This window comes from Salvia miltiorrhiza, chromosome 2 (assembly GCF_028751815.1).
Source record: "Salvia miltiorrhiza cultivar Shanhuang (shh) chromosome 2, IMPLAD_Smil_shh, whole genome shotgun sequence".
NCBI lineage: Eukaryota > Viridiplantae > Streptophyta > Magnoliopsida > Lamiales > Lamiaceae > Salvia > Salvia miltiorrhiza.
Window position 1 is genome coordinate 11,068,067 of NC_080388.1, and position 27,482 is coordinate 11,095,548.

The window sequence follows — 27,482 nt, forward strand, 5'->3', positions numbered from 1 at the left end:
TCCTCACTCTGACAAGCACTCAGAGGCATATTTCTCTTCTCTATCTGCGCATCTGGAGGAGACCATCTCCTCATCCTCCGAAACTTCCAGCGGTTTATCAAAAATAGAGTTTTGCACAGGCCTCAAGATAAAGTATAGCCGATCCGGCCCCGTAATACCCTCACCACCCTCCTGGTTTCCATTCCCCGGAGTCATCATATCAGAATCCTCCCGAGAGCACGAAGGCAAATGCCTCAGCATAGCAGAATCACAGTCTAAGTTTCCAACATTTTCTTTAGAAATTTGTTGACTACCGTCCTTCCTGTGCATGTTTCCCTCGTTCTCTATTAAAACAGCAAAACTATTAATAGAACCGTGCCTTCTTGATCCATTCCCTCTTGATTCAGTTCATGAAGCAGGATTTTGAGCGGCAGTCTCCGCTGAACCATGTGAAACCTGATTCGAAGTTTGAACTCCTTTCCCACGCGGAGCAGCCACCTGCCAATGTTGTTCCTCGACATTTTGCTCTTTGACCAGCATCTCCCTCTCAGAGGGACCTTCATTATTGTTCTTACCATCTCTTGCTTTCGAAGCACCTTTACGGCATTTATCCAATGAATGACCTGTAATTTTGCGCCTGGAGTAATATAGAGATAAATTTTCATAAACAAACTCAATGTAAAAAAAGTATTCCTCTTCCTCAATAAGGAGATTTTCTGGTAAAGGTTTGGACAAATCTATTTGTTTAGTCCCTTGAGGGTTGAAAGGACAGGTGTATGAGGGGGGGGGGGGAATACACCTGTAAGCTATTTTCGAAAATAAGGTTACTTAAAACCAACACCTTTGTTCTGAAAGACAGTTTGACTGATTTGAAAATGCACGCTTCAGATGACAAGAGGTGGCAACTGATACTGAAATGAAGGTTTAGTGGGTGACTTCAGTTAATTGATCTGGTCAATTAACTTCAGTCCAAGTAAGGCTTCAGTCGTAAGTAAAACAGAGTAGAATTACTTGTTTAACTGACTATCAAAAGATTGATAAGTTACCTATGGCTTTTGCTGATATAATCCAACTTTTTACTTCATTGCAAGACTCAACATCTCTTCTTAGTTAAAGATTCCAAATCTTGTAGACTGATGATACGTCTCTTGTGATTGCGTCTCGATTGATGGCTTTCTTCGTAATTGGCGGTGAGACAAATGTAAGATTGAGAACATGAATTTATTGAATTATAACTTTCTCTTTTGCCTCCGTCAGTCTCTAAATCATTTCCTTTTCGTACCAGTTGTTGAGGAAATATTCCCAATAGAGATACTGCCGTCTTTGTTGAATGTTGAGGTTGGCAAAAGTAATCCATCTAACATAGTGTTAGGTCCGGAGGGTCTCAAATAGTTGTATGGGGGGGGGGGGAATACACCTATAGGCTATTTTTCTTTCCTCAAACTGAGGGATCTCAAGATAGAGATCAAATCGAAACTTTACTCGCAAACTATGACACCTGTTAACTGAAAGGAGTTTAAACCAAACAGGGTTGACGACTGATACTGAAAGCTTTTCAGTAAGGAGTTATCAGTTAAGTTACTGGGACTTAACTGATGCACGAAAGGGCTTCAGTCGAGTTTACTAAAATAGAGATGATAACACTCTTCCTGACTATCAGAAGATAGATCAGTCAGACAAATATCATACACAGCGGAAATAAACTTAGTTTTGTAATAGCCTCGGTTGAGCACGTTGTTAGTCTTAGGTTTCTCTTTGTATTTATTCAGTATTCAATTTATCAATTGAAACAACACAAGTAAGAATGCAAAACTGAAAGCTGTAAATAACACAGAGACTTTTACGTGGTTCGGAAAATCCTTTCCTACATCCACGACCGGTTGATCAGACCAACAATCCACTCCGCAAGTGCTTAACAGGTGCACTGCAAACCAAACCGTGTGCTTGCCGGGTGCACACAATCGTACCACTGAAGAAACCATTTCTTCAGTACCCACACTTCACTCGTGTCGGATTTCTCTCGCTTAGCACAACCCGCGCTAAGACTTCTTAGAGTCAGAGTACCTTCCTGAACTCCGAATCACTCAAACACTCTACTATTTCTTCTTGAAAGGAGGTTTGAACGGTTGCCAACTATACTTCAAAGAACAAGTTCTTTGGAGCAAGTTTGACCTTGGCTTCTAGGTAAACAGAGGTTTGCCTAAGGTCTAAGAGAATGTGTGTAATCAGTAGTGACTGATTTTGGCTTTGGAATTCTCTTCTTCGATTCAAGCTTTGGGGAGGTTAAGCTTTAGGTTGAGTAGCGATTTTGGCAGAGCTTCAGCTTATGTCGTTGAATCGGTGAAGATTGAAGTTGATCCTCGAGCACTATTTATTGGAGAGGTCTTGAATAGATCCGTTGGCGGAGAACATCTTCAAGATTTCTTCCGTTGGAGAGCATTTTGAATTTGGGCTAAGGCTTCAATCTTCGAGGTTCCTTGTTTGGTGGAAACGGCTCTCTTGAAGGACAAGAGATGTGATGTCTCTGATAAAGTAGCCACCAAATAGGAATGACCTCTGCAGAGATAAGGAGATCCTGAGATCTCTGCATTTAATGCGGCTGTACTTTTGTGAGTACGTGGCTTCCTTTGAACGTTGGAAGTTCAGTCCGAGGAAGGAGGTTTAACTGATACTTGACTTTAGTATCAGTCCGCTGACTCCACGCGGCACGCATTAAGTAATCAGTTCCAAACTGACTCTTCAACTGATACTTCAGTTGGTATCTTCAGTCTTCAGTTTTCAGTCCTTCGTCCTTCAGTCTTCAGAACCGCATGCTAAACTAGAAACGAACTCTAACACTTGAGTTCAAAAACTGTTCTAGTCTTTTACAATTAAGACCTATGGATTTTGGTATCATCAAAACAAGGATTAGGATATTCCACAAGATTCCTAACAATTTCCCCCTTTTTGATGATGCCAAAACCATACAAAAGTTCTAGACAAACAAAAAGACTGAACTCACAGCACAAGTTCTAAAACTGGGGTGAATACAATTCTCCCTTAACAATAGAACCTAAAAACTTGTACTTAGAGTCAAGAACGAAATAGTTCTAAAACAGAACAAGGAGAAGACATAAAAACATAATCAGAGCCTGGACAAAGAGTCATTGTCTACAGGTTGAGATCAATAAGAAGTTCTTTTCATTAAAGTAAGACTGATAAGCCATCAGTCGAGGTACAGTGCAAGACTTACATTGGAGTAAAAAGAAAAATAAAAACAACATGGGAAACCCATGGACTCCAGCAGTCTGCATCGTTGCGCCTTGAACTTCTTGATCTTCATCTTCTGTCTTCAGTCTTCATGTTCCTAAGCTTGTTCCACTCTCACTTGTTTTCCGTTGATTTGAGGTCTTTACTGGAACGTCATCCTTACAACTTCTGGTGATCCTTTTCTCTGACTTCCAACTTTTCCCCCTTTTTGGCAACATCAAAAAGAGAGCTGATGATGGAGGCTATGATCGGATGGTACCCAACTCCTAGTCTCAGAAGCTCTTGAGAAGATTCGAGAATAAGATGAGTCCAGAGATGCAGAAGAGGAAGACGCCAGTGGGGAGGTGAGGTGAGGAGGGATACGGAGAAATGGAGAAGGGCGAGAGAGGAAGGCTGCCTTAGAGAGGGAGAAGGCTTCCTTGAAAGGTAAAGGAAGGGCTGGTGATGGAGAAAGAGGGAGAGAAATGAAGAAAGGTGTGAGAAGGAAGAATCGAATCGGTGGCAGCTGAGAAGACTAACACCGTCGATTCGCTAGCACTAGGTCTTTGAGGAATAGACCTTGTGCGGCTGAAGATGCCGGCCAATAACGAGATGAGTCTCGTTGTTTGTTGCAAGCCAGGGAGGAGTGCAATATCTGCGATAAGGAAAATCTCCTCCAGAAGCTGTGAAGCTTCTCGGTGCCAGGCATGAGGATGGAAGACACTCGCTTCGCTGGATACAAGTGAGGGTAGAGCAAACTTTGACGTCAGAGAGACGTTAAGATCCAGTGGAAGGGTCCGGTGAAGACCAAGTATGTGAGCGTCATTCTCCCACTCCATGACTTTACAGTCATTGATTTTTCCTTTCGTCGGAACAAATTTTCTCTGCAACTTTGGAAAGATTGGAAATTTTTCTCACAGTGAAGGCTGTGGAGATTTGTTAGTTGATGCAGAAAAACTATTGAAGACATCATGGTATAAATAGACAAATTTTTTTTACCAAGTAAGAAGATGAAAAGTTTTTCGAAAACTGTGCCTAAAAAGTTTTTGAAGAAAAATTCACGTCTGCCATCACTGCAGGGGACTGACGCTTCAAAAGGTGAGAGGTATCATTGCATTATGTCATGTCAATGAGGTTCTCAAGAAATTTGATCAGAGAGGCAAAAAGGTTGGAAAGATCTTTAGAGAAGATCAGGATAAGTTCAATCAAATCCGATTTTTATTTTTTAAAAATATTTGTCCTTCTCGAATATTCCATTTTCCAACAATCAGTTAAAGGTTTTGAAAGAAACTGATCAGTAAGAGAAAGATTTTGAACTTAAAACACAAAGCTATTAACTGAAATAACTGATTTTAAATAGTAAGTTTGAAAAATACTTACTGATCGACTGATCATCGTAGTCAGTCGATACATCTTGATCCTGGTTGATTCAACAGGATGACTTCTCTTTAGATGAGCGCTTGTCTTGAGCTTTCTACGTCAGCAGTCGTAGAACAGCAGTTGGTTGACCACCAGTCAGCATGACTGTTTGAGAAAATCTTCAAACACAGCATCACTCTTCTGGGTTGATGAGGCCGATCTTTCCACACAGATCGTTAAACCTTTCTTCTGGAAGAGCTTTGGTTAGCAGGTCCACTCTCTGAACAACAGTTGGAATCCATTCAACAGAGATATTCTTCTTTTCGACGTGATCACGGATGAAGTGATGTCGAATGGCAATATGCTTGACTCTGGTGTGATGAACTGGATTCTGGGAGATTGCAATAGCACTGGAGCTGTCGCAATAGATTGGGACTTCCTTTTCGTTTATCCCATAGTCCTTCAACTGTTGGACTAACCACATGAGTTGTGAGCAGCAGCTTCCGGCAGCAACATATTCAGCTTCAGTTGTGGAGGTGGCGACTGAAGTCTGCTTCTTTGAAAACCAAGAGATGAGGTTGTTGCCTAGGAATTGACAGGTTCTGGAGGTTGATTTGCGATCAATTTTGCATCCTGCAAGATCCGAGTCTGAATATTCGGTAAGCTTGAAGTCGTCGTCTGCTGGGTACCACAATACTAAATTGGGTGTGCCTTTGAGATATCGTAGTATTCGCTTTGCTGCATCCAAATGAGCTTCCTTTGGAACTGACTGATTTCTTGCACAAATCCCGACTGCATACGCGATATCTGGTCTGCTCGCAGTCAAATACAGTAAAAATCCAATGATTTCTCTGTACTTCGTCGAAGAGACAGATTTTCCTTCTGAACTTGGATCAACTTTCTAGTTTGTATTAATTGGGATCTTGACTGATTTCATGTGATGAATACCGAACTTGACTATCAGTTCCTTGGCATACTTGGACTGACTGATCAGTATTCATTTGCAGGTCTGCTTGACTTGCAATCCGAGAAAGAAATTCATTTCTCCCATCATGGACATCTGGAACTTGTTGGTCATGATGTCAACAAACTTCTTGCACATGTGTTCGGATTTGGATCCGAAAATTATGTCATCTACATAAATCTGAACAAGCAAGAGATCTTCTCCTTCTTTGAGAGTGAACAACGTTCTGTCCACAGATCCTTTCTTGAAACCTTGTTCAACAAGATACTCCGAGAGAGTATCATACCAGGCTCTTGGAGCTTGCTTCAAGCCATAGAGCGCTTTCTTCAGCTTGTACACCTTTTCTGGTCCAGCAACCTCAAATCCTGGAGGTTGTTCCACGTAGACTTCATCGGTGATCACTCCATTGAGAAATGCACACTTCACATCCATTTGGTGTACCTTGAAACCTTTGTGAGCTGCGAAGGCTAAGAAAAGTCTGACTGCTTCTAATCTGGCAACTGGAGCAAACGTTTCGTTGTAGTCGATTTCTTCTTCTTGACTGTATCCTTTTGCTACAAGCCTTGCTTTGTTTCTCACAATGTTTCCTTCTTCGTCTTTCTTGTTCTTGAAAATTCATTTCAAACCAATCACCTTTGCATTGTCCGGTAGATCCACAAGCTCCCAATCTGAATTCCGGTTGAATTCATTGAGTTCTTCTTGCATTGCGATGACCCATTGAGTGGACTTCAGAGCTTCTTCGACATTCTTGGGCTCTGTAGATGATAAGAAACAACTGAAATTCTTATCTTCGTTGATGCAGTTCTGATTGATATCAAAGACGAGGTTGCACATTGATCTTCGAGTCTTGACACCGTCTGATGGTTCTCCAATGATGTTCTCATTTGAATGGAGTTTAAACCATCTTCGATACTTTTTGATCTCTTCTGGTGATGGTGGGGCTTCTTCAGTCAGAATGGTTTTGAAGTGTTGAGCACCTTTTGGAGCAGGGGAGAGTTCAGCTGGAGCAGCTTCGGCACGTCCAACTCGATCTTCAACTGGAGTTCCCCCTTGACTGATGCCATCTGCATTGGCTCCAGTCTGAACTTCAGACCTTTGGCTGATCTTTTGATACTGAAGCTTCTCAGTATCTTCGTCTTTTCCTGGTCCCCACACCAAGACAGTAGAAGGCTCGGTGTTGTGGATTTCAGCTTTGGAAACTTCAATGTTCTCAACATATCTTTCAGTTTCCTGTTTCCTGAAATCATCTGTAGACTCATCAAAGACAACATGTGGTGTTTCTTCAACACAAAGAGAGTTTGAGAATTAAACACTCGATAGGCTTTGCTGGATCGATCTGTTCCAGAGTATCCAAGGAAGATTCCTGGATCAGTCTTGCTATCAAATGTGTTTAACCTCTTCTTTTCATTGTTGTGGATAAAACACCTAGAATCGAAAGCATGAAAATAAGCAATTGAAGGCTTCCTGTTCTTCCATAGTTCGTATGGAGTCTTTCCATGTCTTTGAGTGAGGAAGGAGCGATTCTGCGTCTAGCATGCGTTGTTGACTGCTTCAGCCCAAAACTTCAAGGGGAGTTTCGATTCGGCTAGCATAGTCCTTACTGCTTCCTTCAAAGACCTGTTTCTTCTTTCAGCAACTCCGTTCTGTTGAGGAGTTCTTGCTGCAGAAGTTTGATGACTGATTCCTTGTTCATCACAATACTCACGAATGACAGTGTTGGGAACCTTGTGGAATATCCTAATCCTTGTTTTGATGATACCAAAATTCATAGGTCTTTATTGTAATAGACTAGAAGAGTTTTGAACTCAAGTGTTAGAGTTCGTTTCTAGTTTAGCCTGCGGTTCTGAAGACTAAAGACTGAAGACTGAAGGACGAAGGACTGAAGACTGAAGACTGAAGATACCTACTGAAGTATCAGTTGAAGAATCAGTTTGGAACTGATTACTTAATGTGTGCCACGGACTGATACTAAAGTCAAGTATCAGTTGAACATGCTTCCTCGGACTGATCTTCCAACGTTCAAAGGAAGCCACGTACTCACAAAAGTACAGCCGCATTAAATGCAGAGATCTCAGGATCATATCTCTGCAGAGGTCATTCCTATTTGGTGGCTACTTTATCAGAGACGTCAAATCTCCTGTTCATCAAGAGAGCCGTTTCCACCAGACAAGGAACCTCGAAGATTGAAGCCTCAGCCCAAATTCGAATTGCTCTCCAACGGAAGAAATCTTGAGGACGTTCTACGCCAACGGATCTATTCAAGATTTCTCCTACAAATAGCGCTCGAGGATCACTTCAATCTTCACTGATTCAACGACATAAGCTGAAGCTCTGCCAAAATTGCTACTCAGCCTAAAGCTTAACCTCCCCAAAGCTTGAATCGAAGAAGAGAATTCCAAAGCCAAAACCAGTCACTGCTGATTACATACATTCTCTTAGACCTTAGGCAAACCTCTGTTTACCCAGAAGCCAAGGTCAAACTTGCTACAAAGAACTTGTTGTTTGTTCTATCTGTTGTTATCTGTTCTCTCTTTTTTTTATGGAGACTAACCATAGCAGATTATCTTCTCTACCTATGTTTAGTATTGAAAAATACGACACATGGAAGTTTCGGCTTGAAAGCTTCCTCGCCGCCCAACATTGCCGAATGAGGGAAGTCATCACCAAAGGACCAATCATCATCACCGAAACCGTTAAACGGGTTCCTGTTGATCCATAACAGGATCCTTACGATGAGGTCCAGCCAAAGTAAAAAGCAGACTTCACCACCGAAGAAAGAAAGCAAGATGAGCTAGACAACCTCGCCAAAAGCATCATCTCCGGCACCGTTCCCGACAAGCATGTCATGAAGATCATCAAGTGCGGAACTGCAAAGGAGATATGGGACATTCTTGAAAGAATGTGCGTAGGTTCCGAGGAAATCAAGGAGAATAAGCTATCCATAGCTTGTCAGAAGTTCGACTCCTTCCTCATACTCAAGAATGAATCTGTCGAAGAAATGGAACTCAGACTCAACCAAATCCTGAATGAAGTTCAATCCATTTCTAAAGACAAATACACTCAACGAGAAATCAACCTGAAGATTCTTCGAGCACTGCCACGAGGAGAATGGCAGATCTACTCAGTCGCTCATCAGCATAAGCCTGGATTCAGTCAGCTCCCGACAAACAAGCTTTTCTCTGATCTCATGGCAAATGAGTTCGATATTCAGAGAAATCTTGGAATCAAGAAGGCTGGAGGATCAGACGAAGATGGTCCATCAACCTCAAGAGGAGCAGCACTGAAAGCTTCAACAAGAGAAGGCAAGAAGCAGATCAAGGAACCAGCAGAACTCAACCCTGAGGACTTCTTCAGTCAATATGCTTTGTTGACTGAAAGATTCAACAAAATTGAGTCCAAGTTCCGGAAGTACAGAAGGTTCCACAAGCAGCACTACAAAGAAAAGGAAAGAGAAAGCAACTCCAGACATTCCACTGATCGAAGCGGAGAAAGGAAGTCAGCCGCTTACGACATCAAAGACATGGAATGCTTTGGATGCAGAAAGAAAGGGCACTTTTGAAATGAATGCCCTGAACTGACTCAATCTGAGCGCAAAGAGCTGAAAGCCAAGAAAGATCGCAGCTTCTCAAAGAAGAAAGCGATGGTTGCTGACGATGCTGATTCTTCCAAAGACACATCAGAATCATCCGACTTCGACAGCACCAGCTCAGACGATGAGAGTCAAGCCCTGATGGCCAATGGATCTTAAAGTGTGGCTGACAACAGCTACGACAATGGAATGAATGGCTCAGAGGTAATCTCTCATTCAAAAACTCCTTATACTGATAACTTCCTGATGCTTTCAGGAGACCACTCAGAATCAGGAGAAAGCTCATCCGATGAAACTGACGAGTTTAATCAGCTCATGACTGATCACTGTCAGTTGAGGAAAATGTTCAAAGATCTCCTCGAGCAGAATAAGAAAATGGAAAAGGAGATCAATGATGAACGAGCTAGGAATCAGACAATCATCTACTTTCCGGATGAATCTTGTCTTGATCAGCTAATCATGGAGAACAGTCGACTGGAAGAAAAGCTCAGAATCTCCAACTCGGAATGTGATAGAGCATCTCATGAGATCAAGAGGCTCAATCACAAGCTGGAAGAAACAGTCAAGGACTACATGATGAAGTCACCCATGATGAGCAACTTTCCATCAAAAGGCCTTGTTGAAAGCATTGGAGGAAAGGTTGCAGCTAACAAAGGAAAGAATATCATGATCATTTCAAAGAACGATACTTCTGAAGTCACAACATCAGAAGAATCAAGAGATCATGATATGGATGAAGTTCGCAAACGCAAACTGATGGCAAGATCAAATGTTCCACCTCCATGGAGCTACAGACGAGCAAAGGAGGCCCCCAACCAGATCACCCTTCTGAGAAGACTGGAAAGCAGATTTCAGTCAAAGATCGGGAAAGAAACATCAGGAATCAAGAAGAATCTTCCTCACCATCCTAGGGGGAAGAACGGCCACATCAGTCAGAAACTGAAACCAGTTCAGTTTCACAAAGAACAACATCTTTGGAGACAAATCAATGATGAGTCCAGACGAGCCAAGCGACATCCACAACGACAAGCAACTAGACATCAAACAACTCATGTTCCACGACATCAGTCAAGTCTCCATCAGTCTGGAAAGACTCGAGTATCTCAAGGAAGATACTTCACTGAGCAAAGAAGACCTCAACCACTCATCAGACAGAACTCCCACAAGAGTGAGGCCTTCAAAAGAAAATCTCAATAGAAGAATGCTCGTGTGCCAACTGAAGCGCCAACAACTTCAGTCAGACGATCAGCAAAGCGCAAGAGATCAACCAGACCAATTCTGAAGCAGATATGAGTTCCAAAGGGAACTCGAGCTAACATCGAAGGACCCAAATCTTGATTGGGTACCTGAAGTAACTCTTCCTTGCAGGTCAAAATCAGGAAACACAAAAAGAAGGAAGAAGTTAAAGCTTCAATCAGAATGGTATCTGGATAGCGGCTGCTCGAAGCACATGACAAGCTACAAAGAATATCTATCTCAGTATGTTGAGAAAGCTGGATCCAAAGTTGCATTCGGAGACAACTCAATCGGAGAAACAAAAGGCTATGGTGTGCTCAACATAGGTAACGCCAGTATCAGTAATGTTAGCTTTGTTTCTGGTCTTAAACATAATCTGTTGTCTGTGAGTCAATTTTGTGACAGCGGTTTCACAGTGAAAATCAAAAAGGATGAATTCACTGTTAGAAATAATCAAAAGAAGGTGGTTCTGAAAGGTTTCAGACAAGGGAGTCTCTACGTCGTTTCATGGGAAGACAGCCCACCTGAAACATGCCTCATCAGCAAAAGCAGCTCGGAGCTCAACTGGCTGTGGCACAGGAGACTCAACCATCTCAACTTCAAGACGATCAACAAGCTTGCTAAACATCAACTGGTAGAAGGTCTGCCTTCTATTGTGTTCCAGAAGAAGCAAGAATGTTAAGCATGTCAAAGAGGAAAGCAGACGCGAATGTCTTTCAAGTCAAAGTCAGGACAATCCTCTGGAAGAATTCTTCAACTACTTCACATGGATCTGTTTGGCCCAATCTCTCCAAGAAGCTACAACGGTAGGAAGTACACCTTAGTAGTTGTGGATGATTATTCACGATATACTTGGGTTATCTTTCTCTTCAAGAAGAAAGAGACACTGGAGGAACTGCCAAAGCTGCTGAGAAGACTGAGCGTGGAAAAGAAAGTCAACATCATCAGCATCAAATCAGATTGTGGGACTGAGTTCCTCAATACTGTCATTCGTGAGTATTGTGATGAACAAGGAATCAGTCATCAAACTACTGCAGCAAGAACTCCTCAATAGAATGGAGTTGCAGAAAGAAGAAACAGGTCTTTGAAGGAAGCAGCAAGGACGATGCTAGCCGAATCAAAACTCCCCTTGAAGTTTTGGGCCGAAGCAGTCAACAACGCATGCTACACGCAGAATCGCTCCTTCCTCACTCAAAGACATGGAAAAACTCCATACGAGTTATGGAAGAACAGGAAGCCTTCAATTGCCTATTTTCATGCTTTCGGTTCTAGGTGTTTCATCCACAACAATGAAAAGAAGAGGTTAAACACATTTGATAGCAAGGCTGATCCAGGAGTCTTTCTTGGATACTCTGGAACAGAACGTTCGAGCAAAGCCTATCGAGTGTTTAATTCTCAAACTCTTTATGTTGAAGAAACACTTCATGTGGTCTTTGATGAGTCTACAGATGATTTCAAGGAACAGGAAACTGAAAGGTGTGACCAGAACACTGAAGGTTCCAAAGCTGAAATCCACAACACCGAGCCCTCTACTGTCTTGGTGTAGGGACCAGGAAAAGATGAAGATACTGAGAAGCTTCAGTATCAAAAGATCAGCCAAAGGTCTGAAGTTCAGACTGAAGCTAATGTAGATGGCATCAGTAAAGGGGGAACTCCAGTTGCTGAAGATTGAGTTGAACGTGCCGAAGCAGCTCCAGCTCAACTCTCCCCTGCTCCAGAAGGTGCTCAACACTTCAGAACCATTCTGACTGAAGAAGCCCCACCATCTCCATAAGAAATCAAGAAGTATCGAAGATGGTTTGAACTCCACTCAAAGGAGAACATCATTGGAGAACCATCAGATGGCGTCAAGACTCGAAGATCACTATACAACCTCGTCTTTAACATCAATCAGAACTGCATCAACGAAGATAAGATTTTTAGCTGTTTCTTATCATTTACAGAGCCCAAAGATATTGAAGAAGCTCTTAAGTCCACTCAATAGGTCATCGCAATGCAAGAAGAACTCAATGAATTCAATCGGAATTCAGTTTGGGAGCTTGTGGATCGACCAGATGATGCAAATGTGATTGGTTTGAAATGGATTTTCAAAAAGAAGAAGGACGAAGAAGGAAACGTTGTGAGAAACAAAGCAAGGCTTGTAGCAAAAGGATACAGTCAAGAAGAAGGAATCGACTACGATGAAACGTTCGCTCCAGTTGCCAGATTGGAAGCAGTCAGACTCTTCTTAGCCTTTGTAGCTCACAAAGGTTACAAGGTACACCAAATGGATGTGAAGTGTGCATTTCTCAATGGAGTGCTCACCGATAAAGTCTACGTGGAACAACCTCCAGGCTTTGAGGTTGCTGGACCAGAAAAGGTGTACAAGCTGAAGAAAACACTCTATAGATTGAAGAAAGCTCCAAGAGCGTGGTATGATACTCTCTCAGAGTATCTTGTTGAACAAGGTTTCAAGAAAGGATCTGTGGACAGAACTTTGTTAACTCTCAAAGAAGGAGAAGATCTCTTACTTGTTCAAATTTATGTCGATGACATAATTTTCGGATCCAAATCCGAACGCATGTGCAAAAGGTTTGCTGACATCATGACCAACAAGTTCCAAATGTCCATGATGAGAGAAATAAATTTCTTTCTCGGATTGCAAGTCAAGCAGACCAGCGAAGGAATACTGATCAGTCAGTCCAAGTATGCCAAGGAACTGATAGCCAAGTTCGGTATTCAGCACATGAAATCAGTCAAGATCCCAATGAACACAAACTGGAAGGTTGATCCAGGTTCAGAAGGAAAATCTGTCACTTCGACGAAGTACAGAGAAATCATTGGATCATTGCTGTATTTGACTGCGAGCATACCAGACATCGCATTTGCAGTCGGGGTATGTGCAAGATATCAGTCAGATCCAAAGAAAGCTCATTTAGATGCAGCAAAGCGAATTCTACGATATCTCAAAGGCACACCCAACTTAGGATTGTGGTACCCAGCAGACGACGACTTCAAGCTCATCGGATATTCAGACTCAGATTTTGCTGGATGCAAAATTGATCGCAAATCAACCTCCGGAACCTGTTAATTCCTAGGCAACAAGCTCATCTCATGGTTTTCACAGAAGCAGACTTCATTCGCCACCTCCACAATTGAAGCTGAATAAGTTGCTGCCGGAAGCTGCTGCTCACAACTCCTGTGGTTAGTCCAACAGTTGAAGGACTATGGGATAGATGAAAAGGAAGTCCCAATCTATTGCGACAGCTCCAGTGCTATTGCAATCTCCCAGAATCCAGTTCATCACACCAGAGTCAAGCATATTGCTATTCGACATCACTTCATCCGTGATCACGTCGAAAAGAAGAATATCTCTGTGGAATGGATTCCAACTGCTGTTCAGAGAGCGGACTTGCTGACCAAAGCTCTTCCAGAAGAAAGGTTCAACGATCTGTATGGAAGGATCGGCCTCATCAACCCTGAAGAGTGATGCTGTGTTTGAAGATTTTCTCAAACAGTCATGCTGACTGGTGGTCAACCAACGGCTGTTCTGCGACCGCTGACGTGGAAAGCAATGAAGTCAAGCGCTCATCTGAAGAGAAGTCATCCTGATGATTCAACCAGGATCAAGTGGTATCGACTGACTACAATGATCAGTCGATCAGTAAGTATTTTTAAAAGCTTACTATTTAAAATCAGTTATTTCAGTTATGAGCTTTGGATTACAATTCAAAATCTTTCTCTAACTGATCAGTTTCTTTCAAAACCTTTAACTGATTGTTGGAAAATGGAATATCCGAGAAGGACAAGTGTTTTAAAAGGGAAAATCTGTTTTGATTGAACTTGTCCAAATCTTCTCCAAAAATCTTTCCAACCTGTTGCTTCTGTGATACAATTTCTTGAGAATCTCATTGACATGACATAATGCAATGATACCTCTCTCCTTTTTGAAGCTTCAGTCCCCTGCAGTGACGGCGGACGTGAATTTTTCTTCAAAAACATTTTAGGCACAGTTTTCGAAAAACTTTTTCATCTTCTTACTTGGTACAAATTTTGTCTATTTATACCATGTTGTCTTCACCCTTTTTCTGCATCAACTAACAACTCTCCACAGCCTTCACTGTGAGAAAAAGTTTCAATCTTTCCATAGTTGCAGAGAAATTTTGTTCCGACTAAAGGAGAATTCAATGACTGCAAAGTCATGGAGTGGGAGAATGACCCTCACATATTTGGTCTTCACCGGACCCTTCCACTGGATCTCAACGTCTCTCCGACGTCAAAGTTTGCTCTACCCTCACTTGTATCCAGCAAAGCGAGTGCCTTCCATCCTCATGCCCAGACCATATGGCTTGAAGTACCTATCTCAAGAAGACGGACTTCACCTGTTCCTCAGGCGAGCTTCTCACCTTTTTTGTGAAGCTTCCATGTGGTGCAACAACAATGAACAGGAGCTCGTTGTCAACCGGCGCAACATCGACAGTGCTAGTCCTCACGACTACCACTGATTCGATTTTTCATCCTCACCTTCTCTTTCCTCCATGTATGACGAGGCGCGTTTTGATCTAATTCTTTCATCAAAGCCTCGCCATGCATTTTCTTCGTTTTTCCTCCCCACCTCTCGCAGTCCTCTAATTCTTTCCTCCTCGTCTGTCTCCTCGCTCTCCGGATCGTATGTATAGCTGCATCTCATGATTATCTCTAAGATGCTATGCATACTTTCCTTTCCTTCACTTTTCTCTTCTCCATCTCTCCGTCTCCATCACTTCTCCGTCTCCCTTCTCATCTCTCCACCTCTCCACTGGCGTCTTCTTCCTTCTGCATCTCTGGACTCACCCTATTCTTGAATATTCTCAAGAGCTTCTGAGACTAGGAGTTGGGTACCGTCTGATCATAGCTTCCATCATCAGCTCTCTTTTTGATGTTGCCAAAAAGGGGGAAAGTCAGAAGTCAGAGAGAAACCTTCCCTAAGGTTGCTCCTGTCCCTTCTTTCTTGACTGAAGATGAGACAGCAAGGATCACCAGAAGTTGTAAGGACGATGTACCAGTAAAGACCTCAATTCAACGGAAAACAAGTGAGAGTGGAACAAGCTTAGGAACATGAAGACACGAAGACAGAAGATGAAGATCAAGAAGTTCAAAGGCGCAGCTATGCAGACTGCTGGAGTCCATGGGTTTCCCATGTTGTTTTTGTTTTTCTTTTTACTCCAATGTAAGTCTTGCTCTGTACCTCGACTGATGGCATCAGTCTTTCTTTAATGAAAAGAACTTCTTTTTGATCTCAACCTAAAGACAATGACTCTTTGTCCAGGCTCTGATTATGTTTTTCTGTCTTCTCCTTGTTCTGTTTTGGAACTGTTTCGTTCTTAACTCTTAGTACAAGTTTTTAGGTTCTATTGTTAAGGGGGAACTGTTTTCACCCCAGTTTTAGAACTTGTGCTGTAAGTTCAGTCTTTTTGTTGTCTAGAACTGCTGTATGGTTTTAGCATCATCAAAAAGGGGGAAATTGTTGGGAACCTTGTGGAATATCCTAATCCTTGTTTTGATGATACCAAAATTCATAGGTCTTTATTGTAATAGACTAGAACAGTTTTGAACTCAAATGTTAGAGTTCTGATGTGTGTATTTTAGCTACTTAGTTTGGTGTGTGTTTCGCCATGATTTTTATATGATTTTACATGGTTTGTGACATTTTGGCGCAGGAATTAGATGGTTGGAGGTCGAGGCTCGTGGATGGAAGAGATGGTGGATATTCGAGAATGCATGAAGAATTGGCGCAGGAATTAGATGGTTGGAATTCTCTTCTTCGATTCAAGCTTTGGGGAGGTTAAGCTTTAGGCTGAGTAGCAATTTTGGCAGAGCTTCAGCTTATGTCGTTGAATCGGTGAAGATTGAATTTGATCCTCGAGCACTATTTATTGGAGAGGTCTTGAATAGATCCGTTGGCGGAGAACGTCTTCAAGATTTCTTCCGTTGGAGAGCATTTCGAATTTGGGCTGGGGCTTCAATCTTCGAGGTTCCTTGTTTGGTGGAAACGGCTCTCTTGAAGGACAGGAGATGTGACGTCTCTGATAAAGTAGCCACCAAATAGGAATGACCTCTGCAGAGATAAGGAGATCCTGAGATCTCTGCATTTAATGCGGCTGTACTTTTGTGAGTACGTGGCTTCCTTTGAACGTTGGAAGTTCAGTCCGAGGAAGGAGGTTTAACTGATACTTGACTTTAGTATCAGTCCACTGACTCCGCGCGGCACACATTAAGTAATCAGTTCCAAACTGATTCTTCAACTGATACTTCAGTTGGTATCTTCAGTCTTCAGTCTTCAGTCCTTCGTCCTTCAGTCTTCAGAACCACATGCTAAAATAGAAACAAACTCTAACACTTGAGTTCAAAAACTGTTCTAGTCTTTTACAATTAAGACCTATGGATTTTGGTATCATCAAAACAAGGATTAGGACATTCCACAAGGTTCCCAACACATAGGATTCTTTCAGCTTTTCCCACCACGAGTTTAGGTCTTCAGGAACCAATAGGTCTTTTCTCTCAACTTTTTCTGCATGTGCGGTTAAGATGCCTTCATCATAATAGTGTACTAGCCGCTGCCGATCTAACACCAGAGAGTCGCAAATCATAGTAGCTATTGGCGGTATAGGAAGTCCCGTCAGTTTCAAGCATTTTATGGCTCTCGATTCTATCTTTTCTTGCTTCTCTTCATTCCTTGATCATTTGCGATATTCTTGAGAATGAGAATGATGGTGTCGCTTTGAGACCGAGAGATTTGTAGCTGGCAGGGCTAGAGGGGCTTGTGATGATGATCCTTCTTCCCCCTTTTTGGCATCATTGGGAAGAAGTTTGACCTTGTCTTGAAGATCTTGAATATCATTGAACATAGTCTGCAGAATTGCTGATTTTAGTCTTGTGGCAGCAACTTCGGCTTCTAGTGAAGCTAGGCGAACAGACAGAGGTTTGACTTCCTCAACAACATAGAGTTGCATGTCTGTCTTTGTCATGAAGAGATCGAGCATTTTATTGTGAAGTTCGTTAACTTGATGGTGGCATCCATGGTTCGTTCTTTGGAGTTGAGATCTGTAATCTTCAGTTGTTCGCGAATCTTCTCAACTTCCTGGTGGAGAATTGGATAGCTAGCCATAGACAATGCTTCATCTTCTGCATGTTCAAAGAAATCTGATTTCAGCTTCTGAAACAGAGCTTGAAGACCGCTGATTTCTTCGGTGTTATGAATCATGTCTGCTGTAAGGGCAGCTTCAGTCTTCTTTAGCTTTTTAATGAATTTGAGGCCAAGAATATCTTTATACTCGAGTGCATGTTTCAGTTGTTCGATCTCCAGCTATTGATTAGAGATGATCTGGAGTAACACTTTGTTTTGTTCCTCAATGGTGTCCGGAAATTCAAACACGATGGGACGAGGAGTTTTGCGCTTCCAACCACTTATCCTAAGACTGGTAACTTCATCCGAATCATATTCATAGATCGGGGGGTTGGTGATCTCTATAGTTTCAGTGGGCAGGACCGGAGGAATATGATCGTGTTTGACCTTTTGCTTAGACGAGGAGGCATGAGCTGCAGTTGAGTTTGCATTCTGGTGGGTGAGTTTAGTTGCTTCTTCAGATGATCCTGAAGGAGCAGTAGGGGTAACTGCTTTGTCTTGTGCTTGATCATTTTCCAGAATAGCCTCCAATACTTGATCAGTTTCTTGTGCTGTAGGAGTTTCTTCAACTAAAGGGTCAGTAGTGAGAACTGGAAACTCTGTTTCTTAAGCAGGATCAGTTACATGAGGGTCTATATCCATAGGTCCTAAAACAGAGCGATCAACTTGCTCTGCAGTATGAGAGTCCATAGAAGTCCGGATGGGAGAATGAATGACAACTCTTGGGGTGTGAATTGTTATGATGGGGGCAAGACATCAGGCTCTGCAGCAGTTGGGATAGATGAAAGGACGTGCCGTAAGTATATTTAATGAAAATTTAAAATCCGAAAGAATTAGAGAGTAACACGTGGTTCGAAAATACATTAAATAAGAACGGTTTTTAAGAAAAGGCGGGCACATTAAAAACACAACAAGGAATGTTCAAAATCATTGAAAGTAAATGCGAGGATATTTCAGTTAAATATTAAATGCGCTTTTAAAAGAAACTTACTGGTCGACTGATCATCGTAGTCAGTCGATACCTCGATTTTGAATTGAAATGTTTAGTTCCCCCTCAATTAAAGATTCCTCTTTTTAATATTGAAATGATATCAGTCACTCTCTTTAGGCGAACTGATCTTCAATTGACACGTCTTCAAAACTCTTCAGTCTTCAGGATTCCGAAGACCAATTTTTGCACAGAGATCAAGGAATCTATCTTCTGGGAGCGCTTTGGTCAGCAAGTCAGCTCTTTGAACTGCAGTCGGAATCCACTCAACTGAACGGTGGAGAAAAAGGGGAGGTGGAGGCGCGGCTTGTAGGCTGAGTCGCCGGGAATTGAGCGGAGAATTGGTGCAAAACCTAGGATTTTGAAGAGGGCGGCGCCGCCTCTAAAGAGACGGGCGGTAGCTGGCTGAGCGATTAAGTTTGAGAGAGGGCAGAGAGGAGAAGAGAGAAGGGGAGGCGGCGCTCAGGCGCAGCTTCGCCGGAAAATAAACCACGGGGCTGATAGCAGCGCCGCCTGGTCCAATTGGTGTGCGTGTCGCTTCTAGGCTTAGGATGGGAATGTATGTGCTTAAAAGAATTTTTGTTATCAGTGTAGATTGATAGTTATAGCAATGGGTATTCTCTTCTTCGATTCAAACTTGAATGCAGTGGATTAGCTTGACTCTTGAGTTCGACAGAGTTTCGGCTTTATGTGTTGAATCGGTGAAGATTGGGGTTGATCCTTGAGCTCTATTTATAGGCAATGTCTTGAGAAAGATCCGTAAGAAGAGGTCAGTCTTCAGATTTCTGTCGTTGTGATTCAGATTCGAATTTGGGCTAAGGTCCTCAGTTTTCGTTCTCTCCAAAAGGAATAAGGTACCGTTCTTTCCTCTATGAGAGAAGGTGCTGTAAAGTAAAGCAGCACGTAAAAGGAAACTTCATATTCTGAAGGGCAATTCTGCAGATCTGCGCGTTAAATGCAATTGTCCTTGTTGACTTTCCACGAGGTTTCTGTCTGACACTTTACTTAAGTATCAGTCCTGCTTTATCCAACGTGACATGTATCAGTGTTTCCCTAACACTGGGAAACACTGATACTTCAGCATACGCGTCCTTCAGTGCGAGTCAGCAATTTTAAATTTCTTGGTCTTCAGTCTTCAGAACTTCAATGCTTCAGTCTTCAGTCTTTGGAACTTCAGTCTTCAGTCTTCAAAACTTCAGTCTTCAGTCTTCAGTACTTCAGTGTTCAGTCTTTGCCTCTTCAGTCTTCAGTCTAGCTAATAAAATGAACTCTAACACTTGAGTTCAGAAATACTCTAGTGTAGTGAAGAATAAACTAAGTGTTTTGGAATCATCAAAACAAGGAAATGATATTTCTATTATTTTCCCAACACCACATATCATAGAAGGTATAGAATGGTGTAACAGCCTGACTCCTGGGAGAATAAGAAACGGCTACTTAATGGGATTGCTAGACTTTATTAGAATAAAATGAGTGATATGTTCTTAGATTCGGGTAATACATTGTTAATAAAGGAGTGCCGCAATTAAAGGATAATAAATACAACAATTAGGATAGAAATTTTCCCAACCAGGATCAAAAGTTCGGAGGTCTGAGACAACAAGATAACACTTCATACTAGACATACATATATGCGAGGTTCAATTGCTAGAAATGCGATTGCCAAAAGAGTTCATAATAATTGGGCTAAGAATATTTAAAGAGTCATTCTCAAAAGATATCCACCTAAGTGAATATTATGGCAGCGGAAATTATTATATGAAACTACAGCAACATCCTCCTTCTGCCTCGCACGACACCACCCGCTGCTCAACCTGCAAAAGGTTTTGAAAACAATTGCAGGGCTGAGTACTAATATACTCAGTGGGTTTAGCCATTTGAAAATCCATTTAAAAGAATAATACATGCTATGAACAGTATAACATAGAAATATTTGAAAGCATTTCATGCATACTTAAAATAAATTTGTGGATCCATTTCCAGTCTTCTCTCTATTGGTGTTTCACCTATAATGTGAACATGTGGGAGCAGCCCACAGAGGTCCACTACCATGCATGTTTCAGAAATGGGAACAACCCAAGTCTGACAGTCTGAGGCAAGTGGGAGCAGCCCACAATACCCCTTTGTGTGTACACAATCCTAACCAGGGCTATCCAATCGCTACGCCGGTTAGGACCCGATCCTTAGATAACATAGGAGCACTTTAAACAATAGAGAGATAATAAACATTTTAACATGGACATTAATTTGCATTTGCATAATACAAGTATAGCTCAATAACTCAAAGCATACTTTGAAAATAAAACCCACCTTGATAGGACAAGCCTGTAGATAAAATTTGCACAATTCTCTTCTTGTAAAACCAGTGCTAAAACCTTCTATCAAGTGAACCTACAAGATAATCTAATCTTAATAGGTCTCAAAATATCGTATGAGCTAACAATTCTACCAAGCTGCTAAATCTTAATATTCTACACCCGGATTTTCAAAACTCGATTAGAAATCTTAAAAAAAACGAATTTATCAAAAATACTTTTATTGCAATATTCACTATGCATATTCATATCATATTTCAAAATCACATAAAGTAAATAATTACACTTAATAAAATAAATAGTCTTACTAATAAATCAATTGATTAAGAACTTAACTAAATAATTTTAAGTAAAGAATGATTTAACAAAACTTAAATCAGCCAATCATAAAAAAAAAATGCAGCCCAATTCTTTTATTAAATCAGACCCATCTTGAATCATAATATAGGCCCAAAAACTTAATAGCCCAATATTAAAAACCCTAGCCCACAACCCATTCCCTTTATTAAAAGAAAAATCACACACACACACACAACCCACACACGCACACACACAACACAGACGCACGCACACACACACACACCCAGACGCACTCTCTCCCTCTCACGCTACTGCCGCCGCCGCCGTTGCCCGACGGAGGCCGGCAGCCGCCCCCTCTCTCTCTCCTCCGACTTCTCTCTGTTCTCCTAGCCCTCTCTCTTCTCCTCTCTCTCTCTCTTCCCCCAGTCCTCTCTCTTCTACTCTCATCTTTGCCTCTTCTCTGTCGACGGCAGCGGAAGCCACCGCCGGCGCAGCGTCGACAGCAGCACGGTAGCAGCTGCCGCCTCCTCTTCCCCCGTCTTCCTCTCGACCAGCAGCAGCAGCAGCCTCCGCCGTCCCTGCACGGAGCAGCACCGCTACCGCTTCTTTTCTCCAGATCTGGCACTGCCGGCGCCGTGTCGACAGCAGCACAGCAGCAGCAGCGCCGTGACAGCACCGGCACCGTGGCTGACGCCGCCTCCTCCTGCCACGCCGAGCAGCCGATGCTGCTCTCTTTCTCCGGCTAAAAATCGCCGGTCAACACCCCTCCCCAAATCATCTCAAAACCTTCTATCTCATTCTAGTCTTCTAATGATCCTTTGAAATGGTGAAGAGAAATTTTAATCTGTTCTTATGAAAAAAAAATTCAATCTTTTCTTATGCAATGGGCAAAACACTTGAGAAATATACTTACAAGTTGTATTCTTTGATTTGTTTGGTGTATGGCTGAATTTGATTTGAGGTAGATATTGTTCAAAGAGATTTCTTGTGTTTCGATTGAAATTCTGGAAATGAGGAAAATAGAAGGAAGAATTGTGTTTACTGTGAAAATGGTATGAATGAGCTTGAGATGTCAAATTTATTCCAGAAAAGTAAGAATGCATGTAAGGTGATTGGCTTAAGATGTGGTGAATGGTAGAGTGATACGTGGTTGAATTTTTTGATGAACATGACACATGGCTGCCGCCAAAAGCATAACCCTTAAATCACTCTACAAAAACAAAAGTCAAAAATCTACAAAATTTAAAAAGAGTATGTGGGCTGACATGAATTTTAAAAAAAAAAAATTGTGGATAAAAATGGGCTTATAAAATACACATAATCTTAACTCAAAATTAAATAAGATCCAAACTAGATAAATTAGTATAATAGTTCTATTTAGGCCCAATTCAAATTAAAAGTAAATGAAAAATAAAATGTAAGATCATTTCCTTTGAGCTCGTCTGGTGTTAATATGAAATAAATTCACATAGTCATGTATTTGCATTTAATCTCTCTTGGTAAAAATTGATAAAATCTTTTATTAAAAGAAATACCCCTTTTTTTATCTACAAAAATTTTATCTGGGCGAGAATTCACTTAAATAATATTCTAAGTTCAAGTATTTTCGGGAAATCCTATTAGGAAAAATCGGGGTGTTACAAATGGTGTTGGCGGGAGTCGGCACTCCCTTGCCTTCGCCCAGTAGCAGCAATGCCTACAGCGTGGCTCAAGAATCGGTGATTGTTGTTGGAGCATCTCTCGGTGCTTTTTACAGCTCCCGGGTGCGCTCGGAGTTGGGCTTGAGAGATGTTCTCCTTTGGTTGAGTTTCTTGTCTTGGGATCTCATTTTTTCGGTTCTCTCTTGTTTTGCTTTTCTTTTTACTGAGCTGAGATTTCTTGGGGTGATAGTTAGGCCGGAGCTTCCGAAGAAACCACAACTCCGCTCTTTCTTTTCTTTCCTGTTGTTGCTTAGACGGTACTATATATATATATACACTGTCATTTATAATTTTAGAAACTTTTGATTGGTTTATTTTTTGTTTGAATTTGAACAATATGTGAAGTGACAAGTGCAAGCATCTCCAGCAGCACTGCATACTCCCGTTTTCCGCTTTTTTACCGTGCAGATCCCTCTCCAACAACACTGCACTTTACTCTACATTTTGCAGTAAATGAACAGTATCCCGGTAGATGTAGAGGGATACTGTTCATCCCGTTAGTGTATTTATTTAGTCTTTTTGCTTTTCTTTTTGTTTTCTCATTTGTTTCTTGTTTTATGTTTATAAATTATCTGCTCATTCCTGCACTTGTGTATGGATTAATTTATTTCATTTTTTATGTTTATAAATTATAAAAGATATTATATAAAATTTTTAAATTGCAACATCATAAAAATACAATAATATAAAATTGCGATAATAATAAAATTACAACAACACAAAAATATCATAAACATAAAATTACAAGAAATAGAAATACAATAATATTAAATTAAGAAAACATTCAATAAGGTCCAAAATCCCCTTCAGATCCTCCAGCATCACTTCCAGATCCGCCAAAATTCGGAAATTCATCACCAAACATATTGAAAGCATTGCTTGAACCTGAACCGTCTTGCCTTTTCAATATGATTCTGGTTTGTTCTTGTTTGAAGTACTCACGTCGAATGGGATCAGAAATATTGTCGGTGTCTATCATCAAAATTTTATTATCTGCTTCCCATTTACGAAATGCAAGAGCTTGTTTTTTTGCTTCAATCTTTTGTTGTTGTAGTTGCATGATCTGATCTTTTTTTGTGGATGAGTTATCCATTATTTCTTCAAGTCTTTGATTTCCTTGATCAATTGCTTGTAGAATATTAGACATATCTTCGCCTTTTTTTCTCTTATTTTTAGTCTTTTTTACCCCATCTGGACGTTGTGTTGGTCCTGAACCACTGCCACTACCATCACTTAGATTGATACTAAAAGAAGACAAACCATCAGGTGAGATAGGAGATTCTGGTGTTGTTTCTGCTTGAAATGAAGACCTTTGTGAAGGACAATCAAACTTCACAAAATCTTTCATAAGGGGCCAGACATGCTCAAACTTGAATCCTTTCTTATATCTTGGATCCTCCGTCAGTAATTGTTTTGCACGATCAAACTGAATAATAAATAACATATGTTAGCAATAGCACAACAATTAAATAGTTAAATCAATTGTAAAAATAAATAACTACTTACAATATCTTTTTCAGAAGCGCCACTTGGATTTAGATATTCGATTTGTTGCACGCATCCTTTGAATTTTGAAAGAGAACTCATAATGACTTGCATACGAGTTTCAAGCGATCTTTTGGTTCGATCAGGAATATGTGGAGAAGGTTTGTCACTATTATATACCCTCACAATTTCTTTCCAAAAGGTATCTTTTTTTTGATGGATTCCTGTTTCACCATCTTGGGATAGATCCATATACACACGACAAAGATGTTTATCTTCATCGATTGTGTAATTAGGCTGTCGAGAAGAAGAAGACATGAAAGGCAGAATAACAAACAAATAAAAAAAAAGACAAAAATAAGAAATAAAAGCTTAGATTCTATGTGGAAGTATACAAATCGTAGAGCATATTTATAGACATTAAATTGTGAAAATTTACAGATAAGATAAGAAATGAATGGTGGAGATTTCATGGAAATCGTGATGAATGGCATAGATTTTTTCTTCCAGATTCGTACATAAGATATAGAATGGATGATGCAGATTTAAAGAACTTTAAATGGATGGTGCAGATTTGATTTTATAAAGTTGCATAATAGATAAGAGAAGTGGATGGTGAGGATTAATGGAAATCATAACGGACGGTGGATATTATCATTGGAAAGATAAGATTTGCAGGAGAGATAATAATTGCAGGAGTATGCACACAAGATAAGATTTCTTTGAACAAATTTTATTATATAAGAAGTATGGACATCTAATAATCTGTACACCTATCTTCTCAATTTTACTCATCACGAAGCAAAAATAAGATATGAATTATCATGATGTTGGCTCTTCTTATATATTTTCTTCTTCAAGCTCATCATCAGATGAGCTTGAAGAAATACTCAATGAATGTGATGTTGAACATCAATTGATGTGTCAACATATTTTGTCAAATAATTTCGTTGTAGCAAGCCTTATTGAAAATCAAAATGCTACAACAATCCACAGAGGCTCAGTTCCTGGTCGCAGGATGATCCATCGTGATCGAGAAGTGGCTGCCCAACGTCTGTTCAACGATTATTTTTCTGAAAATCCAACATTTAATGAAGGAATGTTTCGTAGACGTTTTCGAATGTCTCGAAGTTTATTCCATCGTATTGTTGATGCTGTAAAAAATCATAATAGTTACTTTCAGCAAGGAAGGGATTGCACTGGTAGATTGGGCTTGTCCACACTGCAAAAAATAACCGCTGCATTTCGGATATTAGCATACGGGGTACCTGCAGATGCCACCGATGAGTACATCAACATTGGTGAGTCTACTGCAATTAAATGTGTCAAGAAATTTTGTCGTGCAATTGTGGAAATATTTTCAAGTCAATATCTTAGATCTCCTACTTCTAGTGATGTTGCTAGACTATTATATATTGGTCAACAACGTGGTTTTCCAGGAATGTTAGGTAGTCTAGATTGTATGCACTGGAAGTGGAAAAATTGTCCAACTGCTTGGGCAGGCTCATATGCAGGTCGTAGTGGATCTCCCACGATTATTCTTGAAATTGTTGCTGATTATGATCTTTGGATATGGCATTTATACTTTGGTATGCCAGGGTCCAATAATGATATTAATGTCTTGGAAAGATCGCATCTTTTCAGTGATCTTGCTAGAGGTATCACTCCACCTGCAAATTATGTAATACAGGGAAAAGAGTATAGTGTGGGTTATTATTTAGCTGACGGAATATATCCGAAATGGTCCACACTTGTGCAAACTATACATGAACCACGTACTGCAAAGAAAAAACATTTTGCTACGAGACAAGAGTCGTGTAGAAAAGATGTGGAACGTGCATTTGGAGTTCTTCAAAGTCGATTTGCAATTGTTGCAAATCCGGCCCGTTTTTGGCAAAAGAAACATTTAGAGCTTATCATGAAATCCTGCATTATCATGCACAATATGATAATTGAGGATGAAAGAGACTTGTCTGCACCAATTCAAGAGATGAGAGAAGTCCCAACTCCAGATGTCGAAACGGTGCCAAATGAAGCACGTCAGTTTCAAGAATTTCTTGCACGCTATCGAAGCATCAAAGATAAATCAGCTCATCTTGCACTTCGTGATGCATTGGTCGATCATTTGTGGGAAGAATATTCAAATTTTGAACACTAATTCCCATTGTTAAGTAATTTAAATTTTTGCAAGTATTTTGTAATATTAGTGTGCTATTGTCATGTAATTTATGCTTTTTTCAATTATTATGTAATGTTATTTTATATGTTGTTGGAATAAATTAATGTGCAATAATTTAAATATAGTATAAAAAATCAAAATAATTATATTATATTATGTTATAATTAAATAAATCAGAATAAATATAAATAGAATTAAATATATATATATATATATAATATATAATAACTATATAAAAAGATTAATTTAATAACAATTAAAAGTATCAAAATAGAATATTCCATTGTAGAGTGAAATGTAGAGTTGATTGTTGGAGAGCAAAATGAAATTACTCTACATTTCACTCTACAATAGAGTGAAGTTCACTCTAATGTAGAGTGAACCATTGGAGTTGCTTAGGCACTTACATATCAAGTGGGGCACCACTCCACATCCGACGATTCCACAAAATATCGATCACTCAACGAGATTGAGCAGTGGAGAAGAAACATAAATCCAATGACAAGATTCACAAATGGCTTCAAACTAAGTGTTGGCGGTCAGACGAGGAAGAGGCCTAGTGCTTCAATTTTTTTTGTGTTGAAAGCAACTCAAATTGCAGAGAAAATCCAGAATATGTGTCTGGAAAGATTTGTTCATTGATGTGTATCAAATCTGAGAGAGAGAGAGATTTGGTGTGATGATTCTTTTTGAAAATATGTGAAGTGTGTTTGTGATGATGAATTTGTTGCTAATTTTTTAATTTTAATGTTAGGGGTAATTTTGTACTTTTACATAAAAAGTGGCCAATTTTTTAAGTTTTTATTTGATAGGCTAGTTTTTTAAGTGTACAATATGAAATAGGCTAGTTTGATATATTAACTCTTATTGAAAAACCATTAAATTACATTAAATATAAATAAGAAAAATACCTCGATTAAAAAACCTTAACATAAACCAAACATAAAAACCCAAATAAGAAATACCATTATATGAATTTAAATAAAGAGGAAAAAATTTGTTTGTTGAATGAATTA

The 27,482-nt window shown here is 40.3% G+C and overlaps 2 protein-coding genes across 2 annotated transcripts; one reads left to right on the forward strand and one right to left on the reverse strand.

The window, feature by feature from the left end:
* Nucleotides 1-23,494: 23,494 nt before the first annotated feature.
* Nucleotides 23,495-24,616, reverse strand: LOC131007560 (glutathione S-transferase T2-like). Its single transcript, XM_057934471.1, has 2 exons — nucleotides 24,309-24,616; nucleotides 23,495-24,228 (listed from the first exon to the last, which is right to left on the reverse strand). Exons 1-2 carry the CDS (start codon nucleotides 24,603-24,605, stop codon nucleotides 23,587-23,589), a joined length of 939 nt encoding a protein of 312 aa, XP_057790454.1. The 5' UTR covers nucleotides 24,606-24,616; the 3' UTR covers nucleotides 23,495-23,586.
* A 485-nt stretch (nucleotides 24,617-25,101) lies between these two features.
* LOC131012963 (uncharacterized) lies at nucleotides 25,102-26,551 on the forward strand. The gene is made up of 2 exons (XM_057940948.1): nucleotides 25,102-25,730; nucleotides 25,944-26,551. The coding sequence occupies exons 1-2, from the start codon at nucleotides 25,102-25,104 to the stop codon at nucleotides 26,443-26,445; spliced, it is 1,131 nt and encodes a 376-aa protein (XP_057796931.1). The 3' UTR covers nucleotides 26,446-26,551.
* The last annotated feature ends 931 nt before the right edge of the window (nucleotides 26,552-27,482 follow it).